Source organism: Doryrhamphus excisus, linkage group LG3 (genome assembly GCF_037039965.1).
Source record: "Doryrhamphus excisus strain RoL-2023G ecotype Guam linkage group LG3, RoL_Dexc_Guam_v1.1, whole genome shotgun sequence".
In the NCBI taxonomy this organism is placed as follows: domain Eukaryota; kingdom Metazoa; phylum Chordata; class Actinopteri; order Syngnathiformes; family Syngnathidae; genus Doryrhamphus; species Doryrhamphus excisus.
In genome coordinates, this window is record NC_136359.1 from 20,772,725 (window position 1) to 20,790,099 (window position 17,375).

General features: G+C 38.9%; 1 protein-coding gene across 1 annotated transcript; it reads right to left on the bottom strand.

Annotated features, from left to right (window-relative positions):
* Nucleotides 1–3,704: 3,704 nt before the first annotated feature.
* On the bottom strand, nt 3,705–16,908 carry ggt1a (gamma-glutamyltransferase 1a). Its single transcript, XM_058071344.2, has 13 exons — nt 16,847–16,908; nt 12,044–12,220; nt 11,706–11,836; nt 11,546–11,635; nt 10,170–10,362; nt 8,856–9,016; nt 8,568–8,717; nt 8,224–8,360; nt 7,856–8,043; nt 6,981–7,108; nt 5,332–5,444; nt 5,127–5,240; nt 3,705–4,318 (listed from the first exon to the last, which is right to left on the bottom strand). The coding sequence occupies exons 2-13, from the start codon at nt 12,214–12,216 to the stop codon at nt 4,172–4,174; spliced, it is 1,725 nt and encodes a 574-aa protein (XP_057927327.2). The 5' UTR covers nt 12,217–12,220; nt 16,847–16,908; the 3' UTR covers nt 3,705–4,171.
* Nucleotides 16,909–17,375: the final 467 nt, after the last annotated feature.

The following is a 17,375-nucleotide window of genomic DNA, read 5'->3' on the forward strand; positions in this document are numbered from 1 at the left end:
GAACGATTTCCCCCCTCCAAGGCCTTCCGTGTTCCAGTGGAAATCTGATGTCGCATCTTGTCCCTCTTCAATTATGGCCATCATACCCTTGCTAATGTTACATTACTGTAAAAGTAATCATGTTTTTTTGTTTATATTCTCATACATACACGGTGTGTTAAGTGGTTGTAAGAGTCTCTTGGCTATTAAGAAAATTTGGTCGCTAGAACATACACCATGGGCTGAAATATAAATATATTATTTAGAAATAATATATTATTTAAAAAATATATTTTTTTTATTATTAAAAAATTTGAAAATATATAATATTCGTACTATTCTTCTCAGAAAGAAGTTATAATGATATTCTATTGCTTTTTATATTGAACACATACAGTACTTAGTCTAGTTGGTGGACATGAATCTCATCTTCTGAGGAGAGAAAGCATTTGCTAGCTTTCCTCAAGGAACATTATTTTTAGTCTGAAATGAATATGGATTGATGACAAGTTGCTATATGTATTGTTTATTAATCAGCTATATGTGTACTGTGTAGGTTTAATACTGCAGTTTTTATGATCTCTTTTAAGTTGTTACTTTTCTATGTTCACAGGCACATAAAAAATGCTGTCCGCAAATGGCTCGCGGGCCACACTCTGGACATCCTGGAGTTGAGATGCGCTTGTGCGGGATTCATCTGGTGAGGATTACACAGTTTGCATGATGAAAGAAATACTTAATCTCTTTCTAATGCATGTCACATTAGAAGTTTTGACGTATACTAACTCGAGTATTAACTGCAACAATCCAGTATAGTGTATCCATTTGATGACATAGACAAAATGTATTTTTTTAACATATTGCAGTTCTTTCTGCATTGAACACAGCTTGCAGTTGCTTTGTCATGATTTCCTGTAAAGTAATTAATACTCACCGTAGTTGCTTATAAGATTTTAATGACAAACATGGCATGAGAACATTGCATGTTTTAGAAAAAAATATATTTGCAAATATTTTCACAGACAATACATGAACTTCTACTCTACTGTATATAAAACATTTACAATTCAACGCAGAGGAATAATTTAATCATTCTAGAGTTGTAGTTAAAGAAAAAAAAACAACAGAACCACAAGTAATTGATACACCCATAAAAATGTACATTTTCGACACACTGCTCAGTCCCGCTCCTCCAAACCCTACTGCTGATTCGATGTCGTCGTTCTCCAATTTTGGATCAACAATTAAAGCGACTGTTGTAATTATTGCATTAGAATCAGCACCATCACCCTCTTCTTTTCTCTTTGATTGCCATTGTTCACTCATGACACAATCTAGTCTCAAATATGCCTCACACTTATTAAATACATTACATTATTATATGTACCGGTACTCCCTACCAGGGACAGGGCAGAGACGTCCATGGCTGATGAGGTACTGAATTTTTTTTTTTTCTATTAACACATGTTTCTCAAGAGAACAGCCAGGAAAAAAAATTAAATATATTTTTTTAAATGTTGTAAAAAAAAAAAAAACAAAACATGTATTGTCGGTATGTATCTAAAATTAAGGAGAAAAAAAGAGTTGTGTATACTGGGCATAAAACGATAATGGGTGTGGTTTAACCAGAAATGGGTGGGGCTTACATTATTAGAAATTGACATGGATTGATCAAAAGTTGCTTTTTATATACATATATAAATATGTATATATATATATAATCATTTAGCTATATGTACTGTGTATGTGTATAAGTGATCTGTAAGACTTTATTCCTTTAATGATTTGTGGGAAGTCCGTGGTTAATGCAAACATGCAATGATGACACAGGGAACTAAACAGGAAATAATCTATCAGCTTTGGTCACTGTATTTTTCTAAAAAAAGTACTTCAAGCAAAGTTTTCCAAGTGTTTTCCAACGAGAGCAGAAAAAAAGGAAACACCAGTTGTTTGATGCAGCTACTGTGCAGGTGTACCTAATGTTGTGGCCAGTCAATGGGTTACTGTTACCACTGTCTGTGTACTGCCAACTGAAAGTTTACCAAGTAACTTTAGATACAAACCGAAATAGAGGTGATCTGTAGAAAACCTAATAACGTGGAGGCAGTGTGACCAACGCAACACGAGTCATTTTTAACTCGCCAATTTCACCGTGTACGTGAATGAGGCACACCTCAGCTCCTCTGTGGATGCCGCCGTCTCAGGTGAGGCGGTTGCTACGTTTGACAGAGCATTAAGTGTGAATACATAATGAGCATTTTCTTTAAACACAAATATGTTAATAATCACAAAATATTGTATCTGGCAAAAATGCATTATCTGTAACAAATACTCATAACGACTATCCACTTCATCCCTAATTTTTGGTACGGATTGCGTAATGACAGGGTTCAAAGCATGAGAAAAAAATAGCTTATACACTGAAAATTACTATTTCATTAATTTATTTATCGTTCTTATCCTTCTGCAGAAAAAGTTGTGAAACTTTGTTGAAAAAGTCTCATTACTTTTGGTGAACTTGGCTTTAGAATCCTCCATCTTGACAGTAATTCATTCATTCACTCATTCAGCAGGAGCATAAAAACATTTTTAATGCTTTTGACTTGCTGCTTCTCAGCTGATGTGTTTAAAAAAAATGATTGGTATCATAAGGAAAATACATTTATAATAAGTTTTATCAGTTTTCATCAGGCTCTGTCTCACCCGCCTTCCTAGATTGTACATCAATGCTCACCACTAATGAATGATAATGTAAGCTGATTGTGGAACAGATGTAATCGGAGTCACGGTGGAGCTTTTAGCCTGGTCGTCGGGTCCACATTAGCCACACATGAATGCTGTTAATATTACAGTAAAGTCTTGTTATATCGATATCGGTTATGACGAATTAATACTTATTACAACACTATTTTCATTTCCCGGCAAATTTCTAGTCTTTTATGATATAATTAGTTTCGTTAGTAAGATACCCGGTTATTATGATAATCCGGTTACTACGATGCCCTTTTCATCTCCCGCCAGCCAATTTGGTCTGATTATATCGATACAAAAGCAGCTTAAATCAATCTTTGCTTAAGGATTTCAATACCAAAAAAGAACTTTATTTTTCACACTTCCACCACCAGAGCGCAGCACACACACCGATTCCCGCACTTCCTGGTTCACAGGTCATGCTCAACCCGCCCCACATAGCTGGCCAAACACATGCCTGCAACAGAAGAACCAACTGACATAGCATACACACCTATTCCAACGAAGACACAAGCGTACAAATACATGTATTTAATTGTGTTGTATTCAGATATCTTTTTATCGCTTGCAATAATCACTGTTTTTCATATGTACATGCTGGCGTTCGTGGTTTCTCTCGTGTGTATAGATTCTATACAGGCATGTGTTTGGCCAGCTATGTGGGGCGGGTTGAGCATGACCTGTGAACCAGGAAGTGCGGGAATCGGTGTGTGTGTGCTGTGCTCTGGTGGTGGAAGTGTGAAAAATAAAGTTGACTGGAAGCAGCCGTTCGCCGTGTTCTTTTTTGGTATTGAAATCTTTAAGCAAAGATTGATTTAATCTGTTCTATACTATAGAACAATGTCTATACTATAGAACAATGTCGAGTGCATTATTGCCCACTTTTAATGCAGTTCGGCGCAGGATCGGATATATGGATAATCCGGTTATATTGGTATTTTTTCCGACTCCCGAGAATATCGATATAACGAGACTTTACTGTACTTGTATTTACGGTGAATTAGATGTTTTTCTGTGGGGAAAAAAATTGGTTTTTTTGGAGAGAGAAAAACATTTTGACCAAAAATCTACACATTTCTGGGGCTGTGAACCTCTAAATACAATTAGTGTTAAATTACACTAGAAGGGCTGACAAACTTTGCTTAACAGGTAAAAAACCTGAGGGGTGTGTATTTTATTTAGCATAGCTGCTTGACCACATAAAAATGTGGAAAACATCGGCAATGTACACCACTCAAATTTGGACTTAAAAACATATATTTTTAAAATATGCATATTTTAATGCATGGGACTCCAAATATTTTTTTTTTTTAAACCAAAAAATATATACGGAAATAAGATGACTGGTGTTCATGGCTGCCATTGACGGCTGTGTCGTTCATGCTGTACATGCACACACGTACATGGAGTCAAATGGCTCAAGGGGCGTTTGGAACCACGTTTAGTATCCGACCGGATATCCTCCCTTCCTGGGGTCTGACTCTGCACAGATATGCTCTCCCTGCTGCATCACCACCTGGACTACAGAATCCGGGGTCTTCAACAGATGGGTTACATGGTTCTTTTGGATCAGGCCTTCAAGGACGCTCTGGTAGAAGCACACACAGAATACAGTACATGAATTTCTGCAAATATTTGGACAGAGTTTAATAATGCTTAGTACTTAATACTTTTTACTTAGTAATTTAATACCTGTGGGAAAATACTGATGAGACAAAAGTTGAACTTTTTGAAGGTGTGTGTCCAATTACATCGGGCGTAAAAGTAATGCCACATTTCAGAGAAAGAACATCATACAACAGTAAAATATGGTGGTGGTAGTGTGATGTTTTGGGGATATTTTCCTGCTTCATGTACTGGAAGACTTGCTGTGATAAATGGAACCATGAATTCTGCTTTCTATAAAAAAAAAATGTCCGACCATCTGTTTGTGACCTCAAGCTGAAACGAACTTGGGTTCTGATCCAAAACACACCAGTGAATCCACATCTGAATGACTGAAGAAAAACACAATGAAAGCTTTGGACTGACCTAGTCAAAGTCCTGACCTGAATCCTACTGAGATGTTGTGGCATGACCTTAAAAAAGCGGTTGATGCTCAAAAACCCTCCAATGTGGCTGAATGACAACAATTCAGCAAAGATGAACGGGCCAAAATTGCTCCACAGCGCTGTAAGCGACTCATTGCAAGTTAGCACAGATGTTTGTAATTGGAACTGCTGTAAAAAATGTTCCTCCAGACCACCAGAGGTCGCAGTTTTATCATATGTTCATCTTGTGTGTGATTCTTCTAGATTTGGTATCGATCCGATACCAAGTAAATACAGGGCCAGTATCGCCAAATGTGAATAATTCAATAATAAACGTACTTTTTTGTACTCCATTTCTCCACATACCTTCTCAAAGTCTTGCTCCACGACTGTCATGTTTGGATTGAGCTGATTGTGCACTCGCGGCTCAGTCACTGCTTTCCTTAGGTCATAGTTGAAAAATAAGGAGTTCAGGATGACCTGTCAGTCAAACAAAAGGGAAAATGTAACCTTCAAGAGTGAATGACACTGCAGCACAGGGATGAGTGAAGTAGTCATGAACCAATTTAACCAAGGCAGTAGCGGTGGTGATTTTGGTGCCTCCTGATGCTCCTACGACCATTTTAACTCTTTTGTCTTTGTCAAAGATGATCGTTGGAGACATGGAAGACAGGGGCCTCTTGCCTGTAACACAGGAACATAATGGGTCAATAAACAATAGATTCATGTATACAGATGATCCATTCATATCCCTGCAAATTTGGTCCAAAAATATATTAATTTAAGCATTGTGATTTGGTACTTGGCTTGGCGGTGTTTGAACGCACCATAGTCATGATATCATTCATTTGTGGCAAGTATCTATGCATTTTAAATGTGTTTGGTAAGTATATGTGAGGTAGAGTTGAGCCGGATATTCATTATAAATAAGTTTCCATTACCGATAATGCATTTTTACAATAAGGGAAAGTAATAATTAGTAATTGGCCTTGTGAATTATTTTAGCTGTTTGAAGATGAACTATATCAGCAAGTTGAAGTATTTGTCATTTTAGAAATAAGGAGTTAGTATGTTCTCTGTAGGCGGCATTATGAATTATCCTTACTGACCTTTTTTGCAATACATTTAGCGAGTGAAGATTGCTTTTATAGTTATTACCCCATATTTCCACACAATAAGTAAGATATGGTAGAACCAGAGAGCAATAATGTGGAGTGATTTCTGATTGAGAACAAATTTTGCTTTGTTCAATATTGAAATATTAATGTAATTCCAAGTGTGTGCTGTCTACTTGCAAAAACATGGGTAACATTTGGGGATATGTACGTGGCGAGTACAGCCTCGGTGCGGATTTGGGAGCATGCAGACATGACGTAGCACTTTTGGTGAAGGAGGAACTTTTGCTGCATGCAGGTGGTGTGGAGGGACAGTAGTTGTATACACTATACTGGATCTAGTCTCTGTGACATAAGTGCATTCCCACTAATTTACTACAAATACTATTTTTTCATTTGTATGCATCATAACTCTTAAAATTCCAGGCTTGGCACCCGGTGTGTGTGTGTGTGCTACGGTGGATGCCTGCGGACCATTTGTGGACTGCATTTTTGTATGGGTATGTGAACGACACATTGTGGGAAAGTCAACAAGAAAAAAAATGAAGTTTTGTTGACACCAAAAACTATTAAGTCTGACAGATCACTTACACACATACACGGTACACATATGACTGAATAATAAATATAGCGACTTCTGATCAATCCATGTTAATTTTAGACTTAAAATAATGTACAGATTTAAACCATGCACATTTTCAGGCAAACCACACCCACTTCCACATTTCTAACCCGCCCATTTTTGAGAAAACCACACCGACTTCCAGTGTATGCCCCGTCCAATCCGAATACAGATAATTTAAATGAGTGAACAGATACAGATAGTGGTGTACTTGTTCATAACTAGTGTGAGGCATATTTGAGAATCTCATCTAATAATTCCAACAGTCACTATTATTGCAAATGTTGACCCACGGATTTACTGTATTACATAAAATGCTGCATTTTTGTCATTAACTGGTGTTCCAGGAAATAACCCTTGTAAAAAGCAGTTTGACTTGAGCTCAGTTTGTAATAACGACAAATGCAGGAACAAGCAGAAGGTGGGAATCAATCAGTGTTCGTAACAACACATGACTTCGTCTGTGTAAAAATTGAGTCTCACCTGGTTGGATGAAGTTGTTAGGTGAGGGAGGGATTCCAAAGCCGTTGGTCATGTGTGGCGAGCTGAAGTCATCCATTTCATCATTGAAGATTATTCCTGTCGATCGAGACCTGACTTTGGATCCAAAGCTGGTTGCATAAAAAACATGAATTAATAATAATTCTGAGACAAGACTGATGACTATTCTAAAGGCCCTCATTGGGGGATATTTTAGGTATTTTAAGATATATATATACGTATATATATATGTGTGTATAAAGATATTTTAAGGATATTTTAAGATTAAGATGTTTTATGTCTGACTGCACGGCGGTCGAGTGGACCTCACAGCTGGGAGAGCTGAGTTCAATCCCACCCTCGGCCATCTCTGTGTGGAGTTTGCATGCTCTCCCCGTGCATGCGTGGGTTTTCTCCGGGTACTCCGGTTTCCTCCCACATTCCAAAAACATGCTAGGTTAATTGGCGACTCCAAATTGTCCATAGGTATGAATGTGAGTGTGAATGGTTGTTTGTCTATATGTGCCCTTTGATTGGCTGGCGACCATTCCAGGATGTCCTCTTGCCCGAAGACAGCTGGGATAGGCTCCAGCACCCCCCGCTACCCTCGGGAGGATAAGCGGTAGAAAATGAATGAATGAATGAATGAATGTTTTATGTCCAAAATGGGGTGACTGGATAAGTCCACAGAGGAAGGATATATGCATTGCTTTTCACATATAATTAAGTAAAAAAAAAATATTATATTATATATCGCCAAACTGGCCCCCGCATCCTTCCATTTTTTTTAATACTTGGCCCACGGTTTGGACACCCCGATGTCGGGTTAGTAGAACTGAATGTCGGATTTGTTCTGACAAGCCAGATGAGGATCTTACTATAGATTAATGGTGCTGGTGGCTGCCACTGCACTGCCATCTTCGGCCATGACTGACAGATGAGCCGTTCCATGGTTGTCAGGAACAAAATAATCTGGCTCGTAGTAAATGTCTGGGTGAGTGGTGTCATCTGTGATTTTCTTCCTTATGCCTTCTGCAAAGAAGTCCGATGTCATGTTTTGGATGAGCTGAGAAGAGTGGAACATGTTGGAGATTAAGACAATCACAACACAAAAAGTTTGTATCATTTTGGAAATGTCCAATATAATGCAAACATTTCTCCTCCGGGAGAGGACTGTGAGTATAACCTCATCCTACAATGATATTAAAATATCGCTTTTCAAGCTAATGATAACTTGGAGGCTTACATCTGTAATATTAAGATAACGTGGATCCCCGAGTTTGCTCCTCTTCGCATATGCAAAACGGAAAGCCTCTATGATGCGATGATATGTGAGAGTCTTCTTCTCAGCTGTCGAGACACTTGTGTCTGTGAAATTGTACCCTGCAAAATATCCACAGGGAGGAATGAACAATCACATTTGCTTGGCCTAATCAGTTAATGAGCCTTCTCCATCATTGTGCTAAAAGACAAATTTAAACATACACACACACACAACAACATGAACGTGGTAGGAACATTCAACAAATTCTACTTTTCTCCATAACAGTTCTGTATCCAAAAAGTGGTTGGCTTGGCCAGGCTGCTTACCATTCACTGTGTTAAGAATGAGTGCCAAGACAGGGCCACTGGAGGGGGCGTCAGGGACATACATGGTATATTCCCCAACCTGCAGCTTCAATGGATTTTCATTCAGAACTGGTTGGTACTCCAATAAATCATCCAAGGTGATAATCCCACCTAGAGCATTGAGAGAAGGTGTCAGAGTTTATTAGGAGTAATCATTCTTGTGGTATCAACTGGCACTTTCTTTTGTGTTCATAGTTGTTTAAGGTTAATTTGATTTTTGTCACAAGTAATCGATAATAAAAATGAGACCTGCTGCCTGGATGTCCTCCACGATGTTGTACGCTACCAGGCCATTATAGAATACGTCAGGACCCTCGTCTGCTATTTTCTGGTACGTGTCAGCCAGCTTTGGGAATCGTATTATGTCATTTTCCTTCAGAATGTTTTTTTGAGTGTCGCAAAACACTTCACTGGAAGATAAGAAGAGAACAAATGTTTAGTATGTAGAAGTTCAATAAGGCAGAGAAGGAGGGAAATGGAAGAGAAAAAGATTTCAGAACATGACTTAACCAATGTCAAAAGAAATTAACATCTCAGGCAATAAATTAGCATAATTCAAAACGAATGGCAAACACGCAAACTGGAAGAGTAATGTCATTTGAGACTCTTGCTACATACTGTATGTTCCCTTTAACCAATAATTTTTATTAAGGATTATTGTGCCTGTTGTGAGAATTCAATCCTGCAATAAAAGCCTATTGTTCTGGCGATCAAGTCAATCATTATAGGAACATTAGTGACACCTGGTGACCAGTGTACAACACTACATATCAATTCAGCATTTTTTATGCTTAAAAATTAATTCATTCATTAATTTTCTACCTCTTATCCTCACGAGGGTCGTGGATGATGCTGGAGCCTATCCCAGCTGTCTTCGGGCGAGAGGCGGGGTACACCCTGGACTGGTCACCAGCCAATCACAGGGCACATATAGACAAACAACCATTCACACTCACATTCATACCTATGGACAATATGGAGTCGCCAATTAACCTAGCATGTTTTTGGAATGTGGGAGGAAACCGGAGTACCCGGAGAAAACCCATGCATGCACGGGGAGAACATGTAAACTCCATACAGAGATGGCCGATGGTGGAATTGAACTCGGGTCTCCTAGCTGTGAGGCCTGTGCGCTAACCACTATTTTCGCCGTGCAGCCCATGCTTGAAAATGCTTTGTTTAACATATGTAGAATTTGCTTAGAATATGCATATATTTTGGACTAATAATAGGCTGTATTTAACCATGAATAGCATAATTTCTTCATTAACATATTTTGAAAAACCATGTTAAATGGATTTTTTTACAGGTTTTCCATGAAAAAGTTTCAGATTTACAAGATAAACTAGATGGAACTAAACATGGAACAGCAAAAGTATATGAACGCCTGTGTATGAAATCAAAAACAGAGCAAAAATATCTGACAGAATTGGAAACGCTTAACAGGCCATATTTATGACTAGGCATATTTTCATGTAAATCCTTTATGTCTTTAAGTTAAAATGTGAAAGCAGAATTACAGCGCTATATCCGCCAACCGTGACGGCAATGCTTCCTCCTCACCACAGGTTGGCGTTTCCTTGAATGGAATCCTTGCTTTTAAAGATGGCACTAGCCAAGGCTTTCCCAATAGGAAATCCATCACGAGCCAAGGCAATGCTTGGCTTAAACAGCTCTCTCCATGGCAGTCTGCCATGTCTCTTGTGGGCCATTTCATAGCCGCGGATCTCCCCGGGGATGGCTATGGACAATCCACCTGTCAGGTTGAAACAACATTACATCGTGCTTTGAAGCGCCTCCTGTCTAGTTTTTGTGTCTGAGACATTCAATTTAAGGCTACACAAACTTGACAGTTCAATTTGACCATGGAATATCATTTTTTAGCATGTCATGTAACAGTTTACTCAGTTTCTATTGGGGATGCTCCGATAGATCGTCCACCGATTACTGTGTCGAAAAAGCCAATCACAAAAACCGATTGCTGTGCAGTGGCGACATTGCAATTCATGTCATGACAACACAGACATGACATGAATATACATGAGTGTGCTGTATCACGTAGAGCCGACGATGCCAATACTGAGTCAACAAGGAACGCGCTTTGTCCCAAATCTGTAAAACCTCCATGGTTTCAGTTTGACAGCTTGACACAGGCATTGCCAATCGATGCTAGTGTGTTTGATCACTCCCTTGTCAAACCTATTGGTGATCGCCTTCTCTTGCATCTTGCTTAGCTGTCCGAAGCTAGAATTATCAGCCTCGCTTCTTGTCTTCGGACTTCAAATGTGACTTTTTACCACAATGATACTTTGTTTTTAAAACAAATAAGCAATGCATTTAATTTGGAGCTTGTTTTTCTCCTACGGGATTTACGGCCATTGGGTGTGTACTAACTTTTCAAGTGTCAATTGGTGTCATCATACTAAATATGCCTTGTCTTCCAGACACTATTTGTGTGTTGTTATTGAATAAACATTACTTATCAGCCAGGGTCCCTTGGCGGCCCCGGACAATAGCACTCATATATACTGTAAATAGAAAAATGCACAGTTAATCCCTGTGATTGGTATCGGCTGATCTCACGCATGGTTGATCAGTATCAGAATTGGCAGCATTAAACTCTGATTGGAGCATGCCGTGTTTGTATGCATTCCCATTGTGAACACAAAAGAGCACAAAACGCAAGCAATTCTCTATCATTCTTTTACTGTGTCAAATTCTGCTGTTTTGCTTTGGTAGTCAGGTGATGCGCTTTCATGATGTCACATTATTTATGTATGTATAAATGATGCGGCTACAGTATTTCTGTCCAATATGTCAGATCAGGGTTTCCTATTGAAAATGGTATCATGGTAAACTGATATTACATATAAGATCGGAACATCTCTTTGCAGAAGACATAAAAAAGAAGTTGAAGAGCATTGGAAGTGTGATTGCACCTGCACGAGAAAGTTGTGTGTTGTTGCCAAACATGTCTTCTGTGGCATTCTTGGGTGCTGTCTCTCTTGCATCAATAGTTTCTACCTTCCCTGTCGAGCAGAACATGTGAGCGAGGGTGAATTTTGCTCTTATCTAACATATTCAAAATAATGTAGTCACCTGAAGAAGCGTTGTAGATTACAAAGAAAACCCCGCCTCCGATGCCCATACTGTGAGCATTAAAAAGGCCGACACATAGCAAGGCAGCGATAGAAGCATCCACCGCTGAACCATTTTTCTTCAGAATGTCCCTATGCACAAACACAACATAAATAGTACAGATGGCTTCCTGGCCAACTCGGTCCATTTTACTTACAGTATATAGCACATTTTAGTATTTAGTTTTTTATATATCTATAATAAAACTGGTGTTCTACTATAGCATTCAAGCTTGGGGCCAACTACAGAAAATGCCCAGTCTCCCCTTAACGGTTTAACAAACGTCTATGTCTTCTTACCTTCCAACTTCTGAGCATTTTCCAGCATCAGCAGCAACAGCAGCCCTTGAGAAGCAGTATCCTGTAGGGGGAGGCATGCTTTTCTTCCCCAAGCCCATAAACATCCCCAGGAACAGGCTCACAACAGCCACAATAAGTACCACCAGACCAGCAATCAGGGGCTTTGCAACCATGTTCCTGGAATGAGAATTCCACATAGAAGATAATTAGACTGGATTCATGAGCAGACAGCTCTATTCATTCAGTGTGTTGGAGAAAAAAGCAACACAAGTTATAACAAAACATTTGCTCAAAAAGAAGCTTGGAGTTGTCCGAAACCTTTATCGTCTAGTCGTTCTGCTATTTACTTTTTTCATGTACTGTAAATGTTACAAATCAGTAAACAGTACCTTGTTGCCATATTTTTTTCTTGTAAGTTGTTCTTTATAAAGTGAAACAGAACATTATTCTTTTATTTTAATATGCAACTTGGTTTGAAAATAACTTTGCTATGTCATAATTTTGGTACCATTTTCAGGAAAATACCCACTTATCAATCGAACTATAAGTCGCACTGTTTTTCATAGGTTGGCTGTTCCTGCGACTTATACTCCAGAGCAACTTACGAATGAAAAAACTGTTCATGTTACATAAACACCGGACACCTTTCGGTTCATGTTTATTTTTCGTGTAGCTGAATAACCATTGTGTTAGCATATCTTAAATCTATTCAACCTGTTCTCTATTCTTTTATTATTGTTAAAACTTGCCTTCCAAGAGGACGTAATGTCTGTTTTGGTCAAGTAGTTTGTAAAATAAATTACCAGCAAAAAATGCGACTTATGTATGTTTTTTTCTACCTAATTATGCATTTTTGCCTTGTGCGACTTATACTCCGGAGCGACTTATAGTCCAAAAAATACGGTATATATATTATTATCATAACTTTTTTTTTTGACAATACTGGTCCTCAAAGTGTCTTCCAAGCAAAATTCTCCCAACTTAAGTGCCCACTGAAGGCCCACTTACCAACCTCTGGTACTACGCGATAACATCTCATTCACCTTAAGTCAGTGATCATTTATATTTACATGACAATACAGGTCAAATATACAGCGTACATACACTAATGTGAGTACACAAAAGTGAGTACACGTCTCACATTTCTGTAAATATTTTAGATCTTTTCGTGGGACCACACTAAAAGTGACACTTTGATACAGTGCAGTCAGTAAGCAGCTTCAAATAACTCAACACGCAACCATTAGTGTCTAAACCGCTATTAACAAAAAAAAGACTACACCTTTAAGTTAACTGTACAAAGTATCCATTTTCCCCCTGGGGTCATGGAGCTTAGTTGTGAATGGGAGCAGGTGAATTCAATTTGGTGTTATTCTTCTCACACTGTCATAGTGGTCACTGGAAGGTTAACATGGCACTTGATGGCAAACTCTAAGGATGTGGAAAATAATGTTTCTGTTACAGGCCTCGCCAAAGTCCACATCCTCAGGGCAAATCCAGAGGCTGTGTTTGTGAAATATAATGTAATGAGTGCTGTCAGCATTGGTGCAGAGGTCGAAAAGGCCGTGGCTAAGACCATATGCCGCTAAGACCATAAGCCGCATACTGCACCAAATTAGTTTCCATAGGATTTTCTAAACATGAGCCTGTACAAAAAGCCTACAGTTTGCTGAGGAAAATCAGACTAAGGACATGGATTCCTGGAATCGTGTCCAGATTAAGAGTAGACAAGACCACTGTGCCTTGTCTACAGTCAAACATGATGGTCGGACTTTCATGGTATGGGGATGAATGAGTGCTGCTTGCACTGGGGAGCTACAGTTCATTAAGGGAGACATAAATGCCAACATGCATTGTGATGGACTGAAGCAGAGCATGATGCCCTCCCTTTGTAAACTGAGCAATATGATAATGATCCTAAACACACCTCCAAAACAACCTCCAGCCTAACCCAGCTGTCTTCGGGTCTGACTGGTCGCCAGCCAATCACAGGGCACATGTAGACAAACAACCATTCACACTCACATTCCTACCTATGGACAATTTCTGTTGTGCCATTCGCCTACTGAAAGGCAATGGCTTATTGCAAATGGTTCATGTGTTATCTTGGTTCCCATTATGGACCATTATGTCATTGTTTTGGGGAGTGGACTTTTTTTTGTCCTCTAGGGCCCCCAAAAGGGTGGGAAATTTGTAATCTGACCCTGCAAAAAAAATAACAAAGCATCAACTACTGATATTATATCTAGTTAAGCCTGACATTTGATATAGAGCCACAGGCCTCTAACATTTATTATATGGAAAATAATTTTGTTTGTATTTTCCTAAGCAAAAACAGTGACATCATTGAATCAAATGGGCATTTGAAGGGTTAAACTACCAAAAATATTTATATTTTGTATTATACCTCAAGTTTATTGAGTGTTCAAAGCAAAAAGGAAGTCTAAAAATATGAACCTATTATGTTTTTACAGCAGTTTTTGGACTAAACGTTTTTGTCCTTTAAGGACCTCAAAGGATTGGAAATTAAATGGACCCCAGAGGGTTAATGCTGCTGATAATAAGCCTGAAGGGAGCCCCTTCTTTGTGTATTTTCAAAAGACCATTAATGCAAGGGATGGTCTCTTGTGAGTGTAATAGGCCCCACTCCATTGTATCCTAACAATCAGCATTTGACTAAAGAGCCAATTATTCATGTCTGGACCTGCCTCCTCCTTTGGAGAATAACTAGATTGGATCTTACACCAGCCTCTCAGACTAGTTATCCCATCCAGCCTGACTGGTGTGTGTCCCACCTAGTCTTTGAGTATGACCTGATGAAGCCTGCTTAGATGAGAGGTGAAACATATTCTCTGACAACCTAAACAATCCGGTTGCGATTGATTGAATGTTTTTTTTTAAAGGTTTTTCAAAACTGAAGCTCATCAAAACATACCTCCTCCCATCAGTGAACACTTGAGCGACCTGGCTGATGTAAGCATCAACTCAGATGCTGTCATATGATGACTTAGCATCCAGAAAATGCGAACGTCTACCATTTTTCGGAAGGGACAGTTCATTTGCTTTGTTCTGTTTATAAACCTCAGTGGCATTTTGTGATACAGCCATTTTGTAACGTGGGTTGGGGAAGGCCCATGCAGTGCTTCAATTTGTCCCAAGGCAGCCCTAACTGCTCCTTGTTGACTGACTTGTCACTCGTGCTGTCAGGCTCTGTTATTTACTTGGCATCACAGTTATGCCTCTGGGTGTGTAAATATGGAGGGGTGAATATTTTTGGAAAATAACTGCATTGTATGCAGTTATGTTTTTTATTCACAAATCTAATGACATACCAAAATAGAAAAAGGTCATGTTCCTCTGCAGATGTGATGATTTGTTATTGAAGCTGTGATAGCTTGAAGTGTGACAGCGCTGATAAAACAAACTCATAGCACCGCGATGATCTGACATTAAAACTAAGAGCACAAGTCTAATTTTATTATATACTAACAACCAAACATGGAAATTATTTAGTCTTTAAAATGGACCAACCTGGTGTATAATAATAATCAACCATAGCAGCAGCAATTACTTAGTTACTAGTTACACACATTTCCTTGTCTCTGTGTTGGAACGTTTGAAATAATTACCTCTTACTGGAAAACAATAACGGCGTTCTTAGAGACATTATTTTTAACACTGTCATTCCCAAGACTGCATGAACGCTTATCGGAGGAAAAATATTGAACTTTATTGTGAGGTGAGCAAGGTGTTATGTTATTGTCATTGTGTCACCATTATTATCGTGGGGCTAAAATGCAATGGTGTGCCGTCAGGGCCAGCAAGGCCTTCTCTGCTGGCCAAAACACTACCAAAGCACTGACCTACATTTACAATTTAAATTCTTGTATTTACAATAATGCACCTCTCGCAGCAAGAGTGGCCAGCTTCCAACGCTGTGGTTCTCCCTAACTTCACAAAAACAGTCCCGTGTGAAATGCTGTTGAAAGATGAAAATGTTTTTCTCTTGCTGGGAATCACCAACTCCAACCACTTCTGCCTGTGCTTTCCTCATGGAAAGATTTCCTGCGAGCCATAGCTAACAACCGTCAACAGAGCAAAACAGAGCTGCGGGGAGGGCAGTCGTAGAGCATATCTGGACTACAGCGCACGTCCATATAAGGAAGCCTGACTCCCTGTGATGTTTCTAAAGCCAGCGTGAGAAAAAGCCTTCTGAAGCAGAGCATTCAGAGCCAACCCAAACTTCTTTCAGGGCTCACTTCCAAATGCACAAACCTCAGTATCTGAAACTTTGGCATCGTTTATCACGAGAATACAACATTTTGACAACATTAATTGGTCAGAAGAAGACCAACACTTGCTATGTCCGCTCTCGGTTTAGTCGTCATGTAAAAAATGCTGACCGCAAACAAGCATCCTAATGAGTCTTTGTAGCAGATTCAAGAGGCAATTAGCAAGGCGTCGTGTTAGCTAGCTAGTATCAATGCACCCTGTAGTGTTTTAAATCATCAAAATACAGCAAGATACTGCAACTATTACATATTATCAGTGTACGTGTTAATACACGATCACAGCATGTAGAGGTTTATTTTTAGAGGGCTTCATAGTGGAAAAAAGGTGTATCCCAATGACAACATTGTAAGCTAGCTGAAATTAGCAAGTTCTCCTTTAGGAAGGCCCGGTTATCAAATGCACCACCTACTGCCACTGCTTAACACAGTAGCATTCAAAACTTTTAATAACTAAACATTGGTCACTTGTCCGCTTCAACAGCTTATTTCTTTTAACATTAAGGTTTGATACCTCAGGAAGTAGCTTCTGTCGTTGGGCTATGCAATGTACCGACCCTCTCTCTTGGTGAGCCGTAGAAATTCTGACAAATGGAAAGTAAGTTGTGCTAGAGCATCTCTTTAAAGTGGAATATACATTTAAATGTAAAATTAGTTGTCATATTTGGCTGTGTTTGAAATCACCATACAAATCACTAATGCTAATTGAAAGAGCAATTCATTCATGGGATTTCCAATGTAAATTAGCATTGAGTTAGCGCATTTGTTTCACTGCATTCCATTTTATTAGTATCAGTTTAGTATTAGTTTATTAATTAGTATCTTCTATTGAGTCATAATTAACATGCTGGATGTGTCTGTTCAGTTTTCAACATAAAGAAAGTACTTTTGTACATGGAATCAATATTGCTCCGGCATCATCCCTATACAACTCTCACTACCAGCACTACTTAAAATACAGTCAGGCTCAAGCAGAACAAACACACATTTTGTAAGCAATAACAATGTAATTGTACATAACTACAGTACAGTTATTTATTACA

Coding starts and splice junctions, on each gene's coding strand:
- ggt1a (XM_058071344.2), bottom strand. CDS start 12,216: ATGGTTGCAAAGCCCCTGATTGCTGGTCTGGTGGTACTTATTGTGGCT. Junction 8,044..8,223: donor GTTATCTTAATATTACAGAT/GTAAGCCTCCAA, acceptor CACTCTTCTCAG/CTCATCCAAAACATGACATC. Junction 5,241..5,331: donor TCACCACCGCTACTGCCTTG/GTTAAATTGGTT, acceptor TTTGACTGACAG/GTCATCCTGAACTCCTTATT.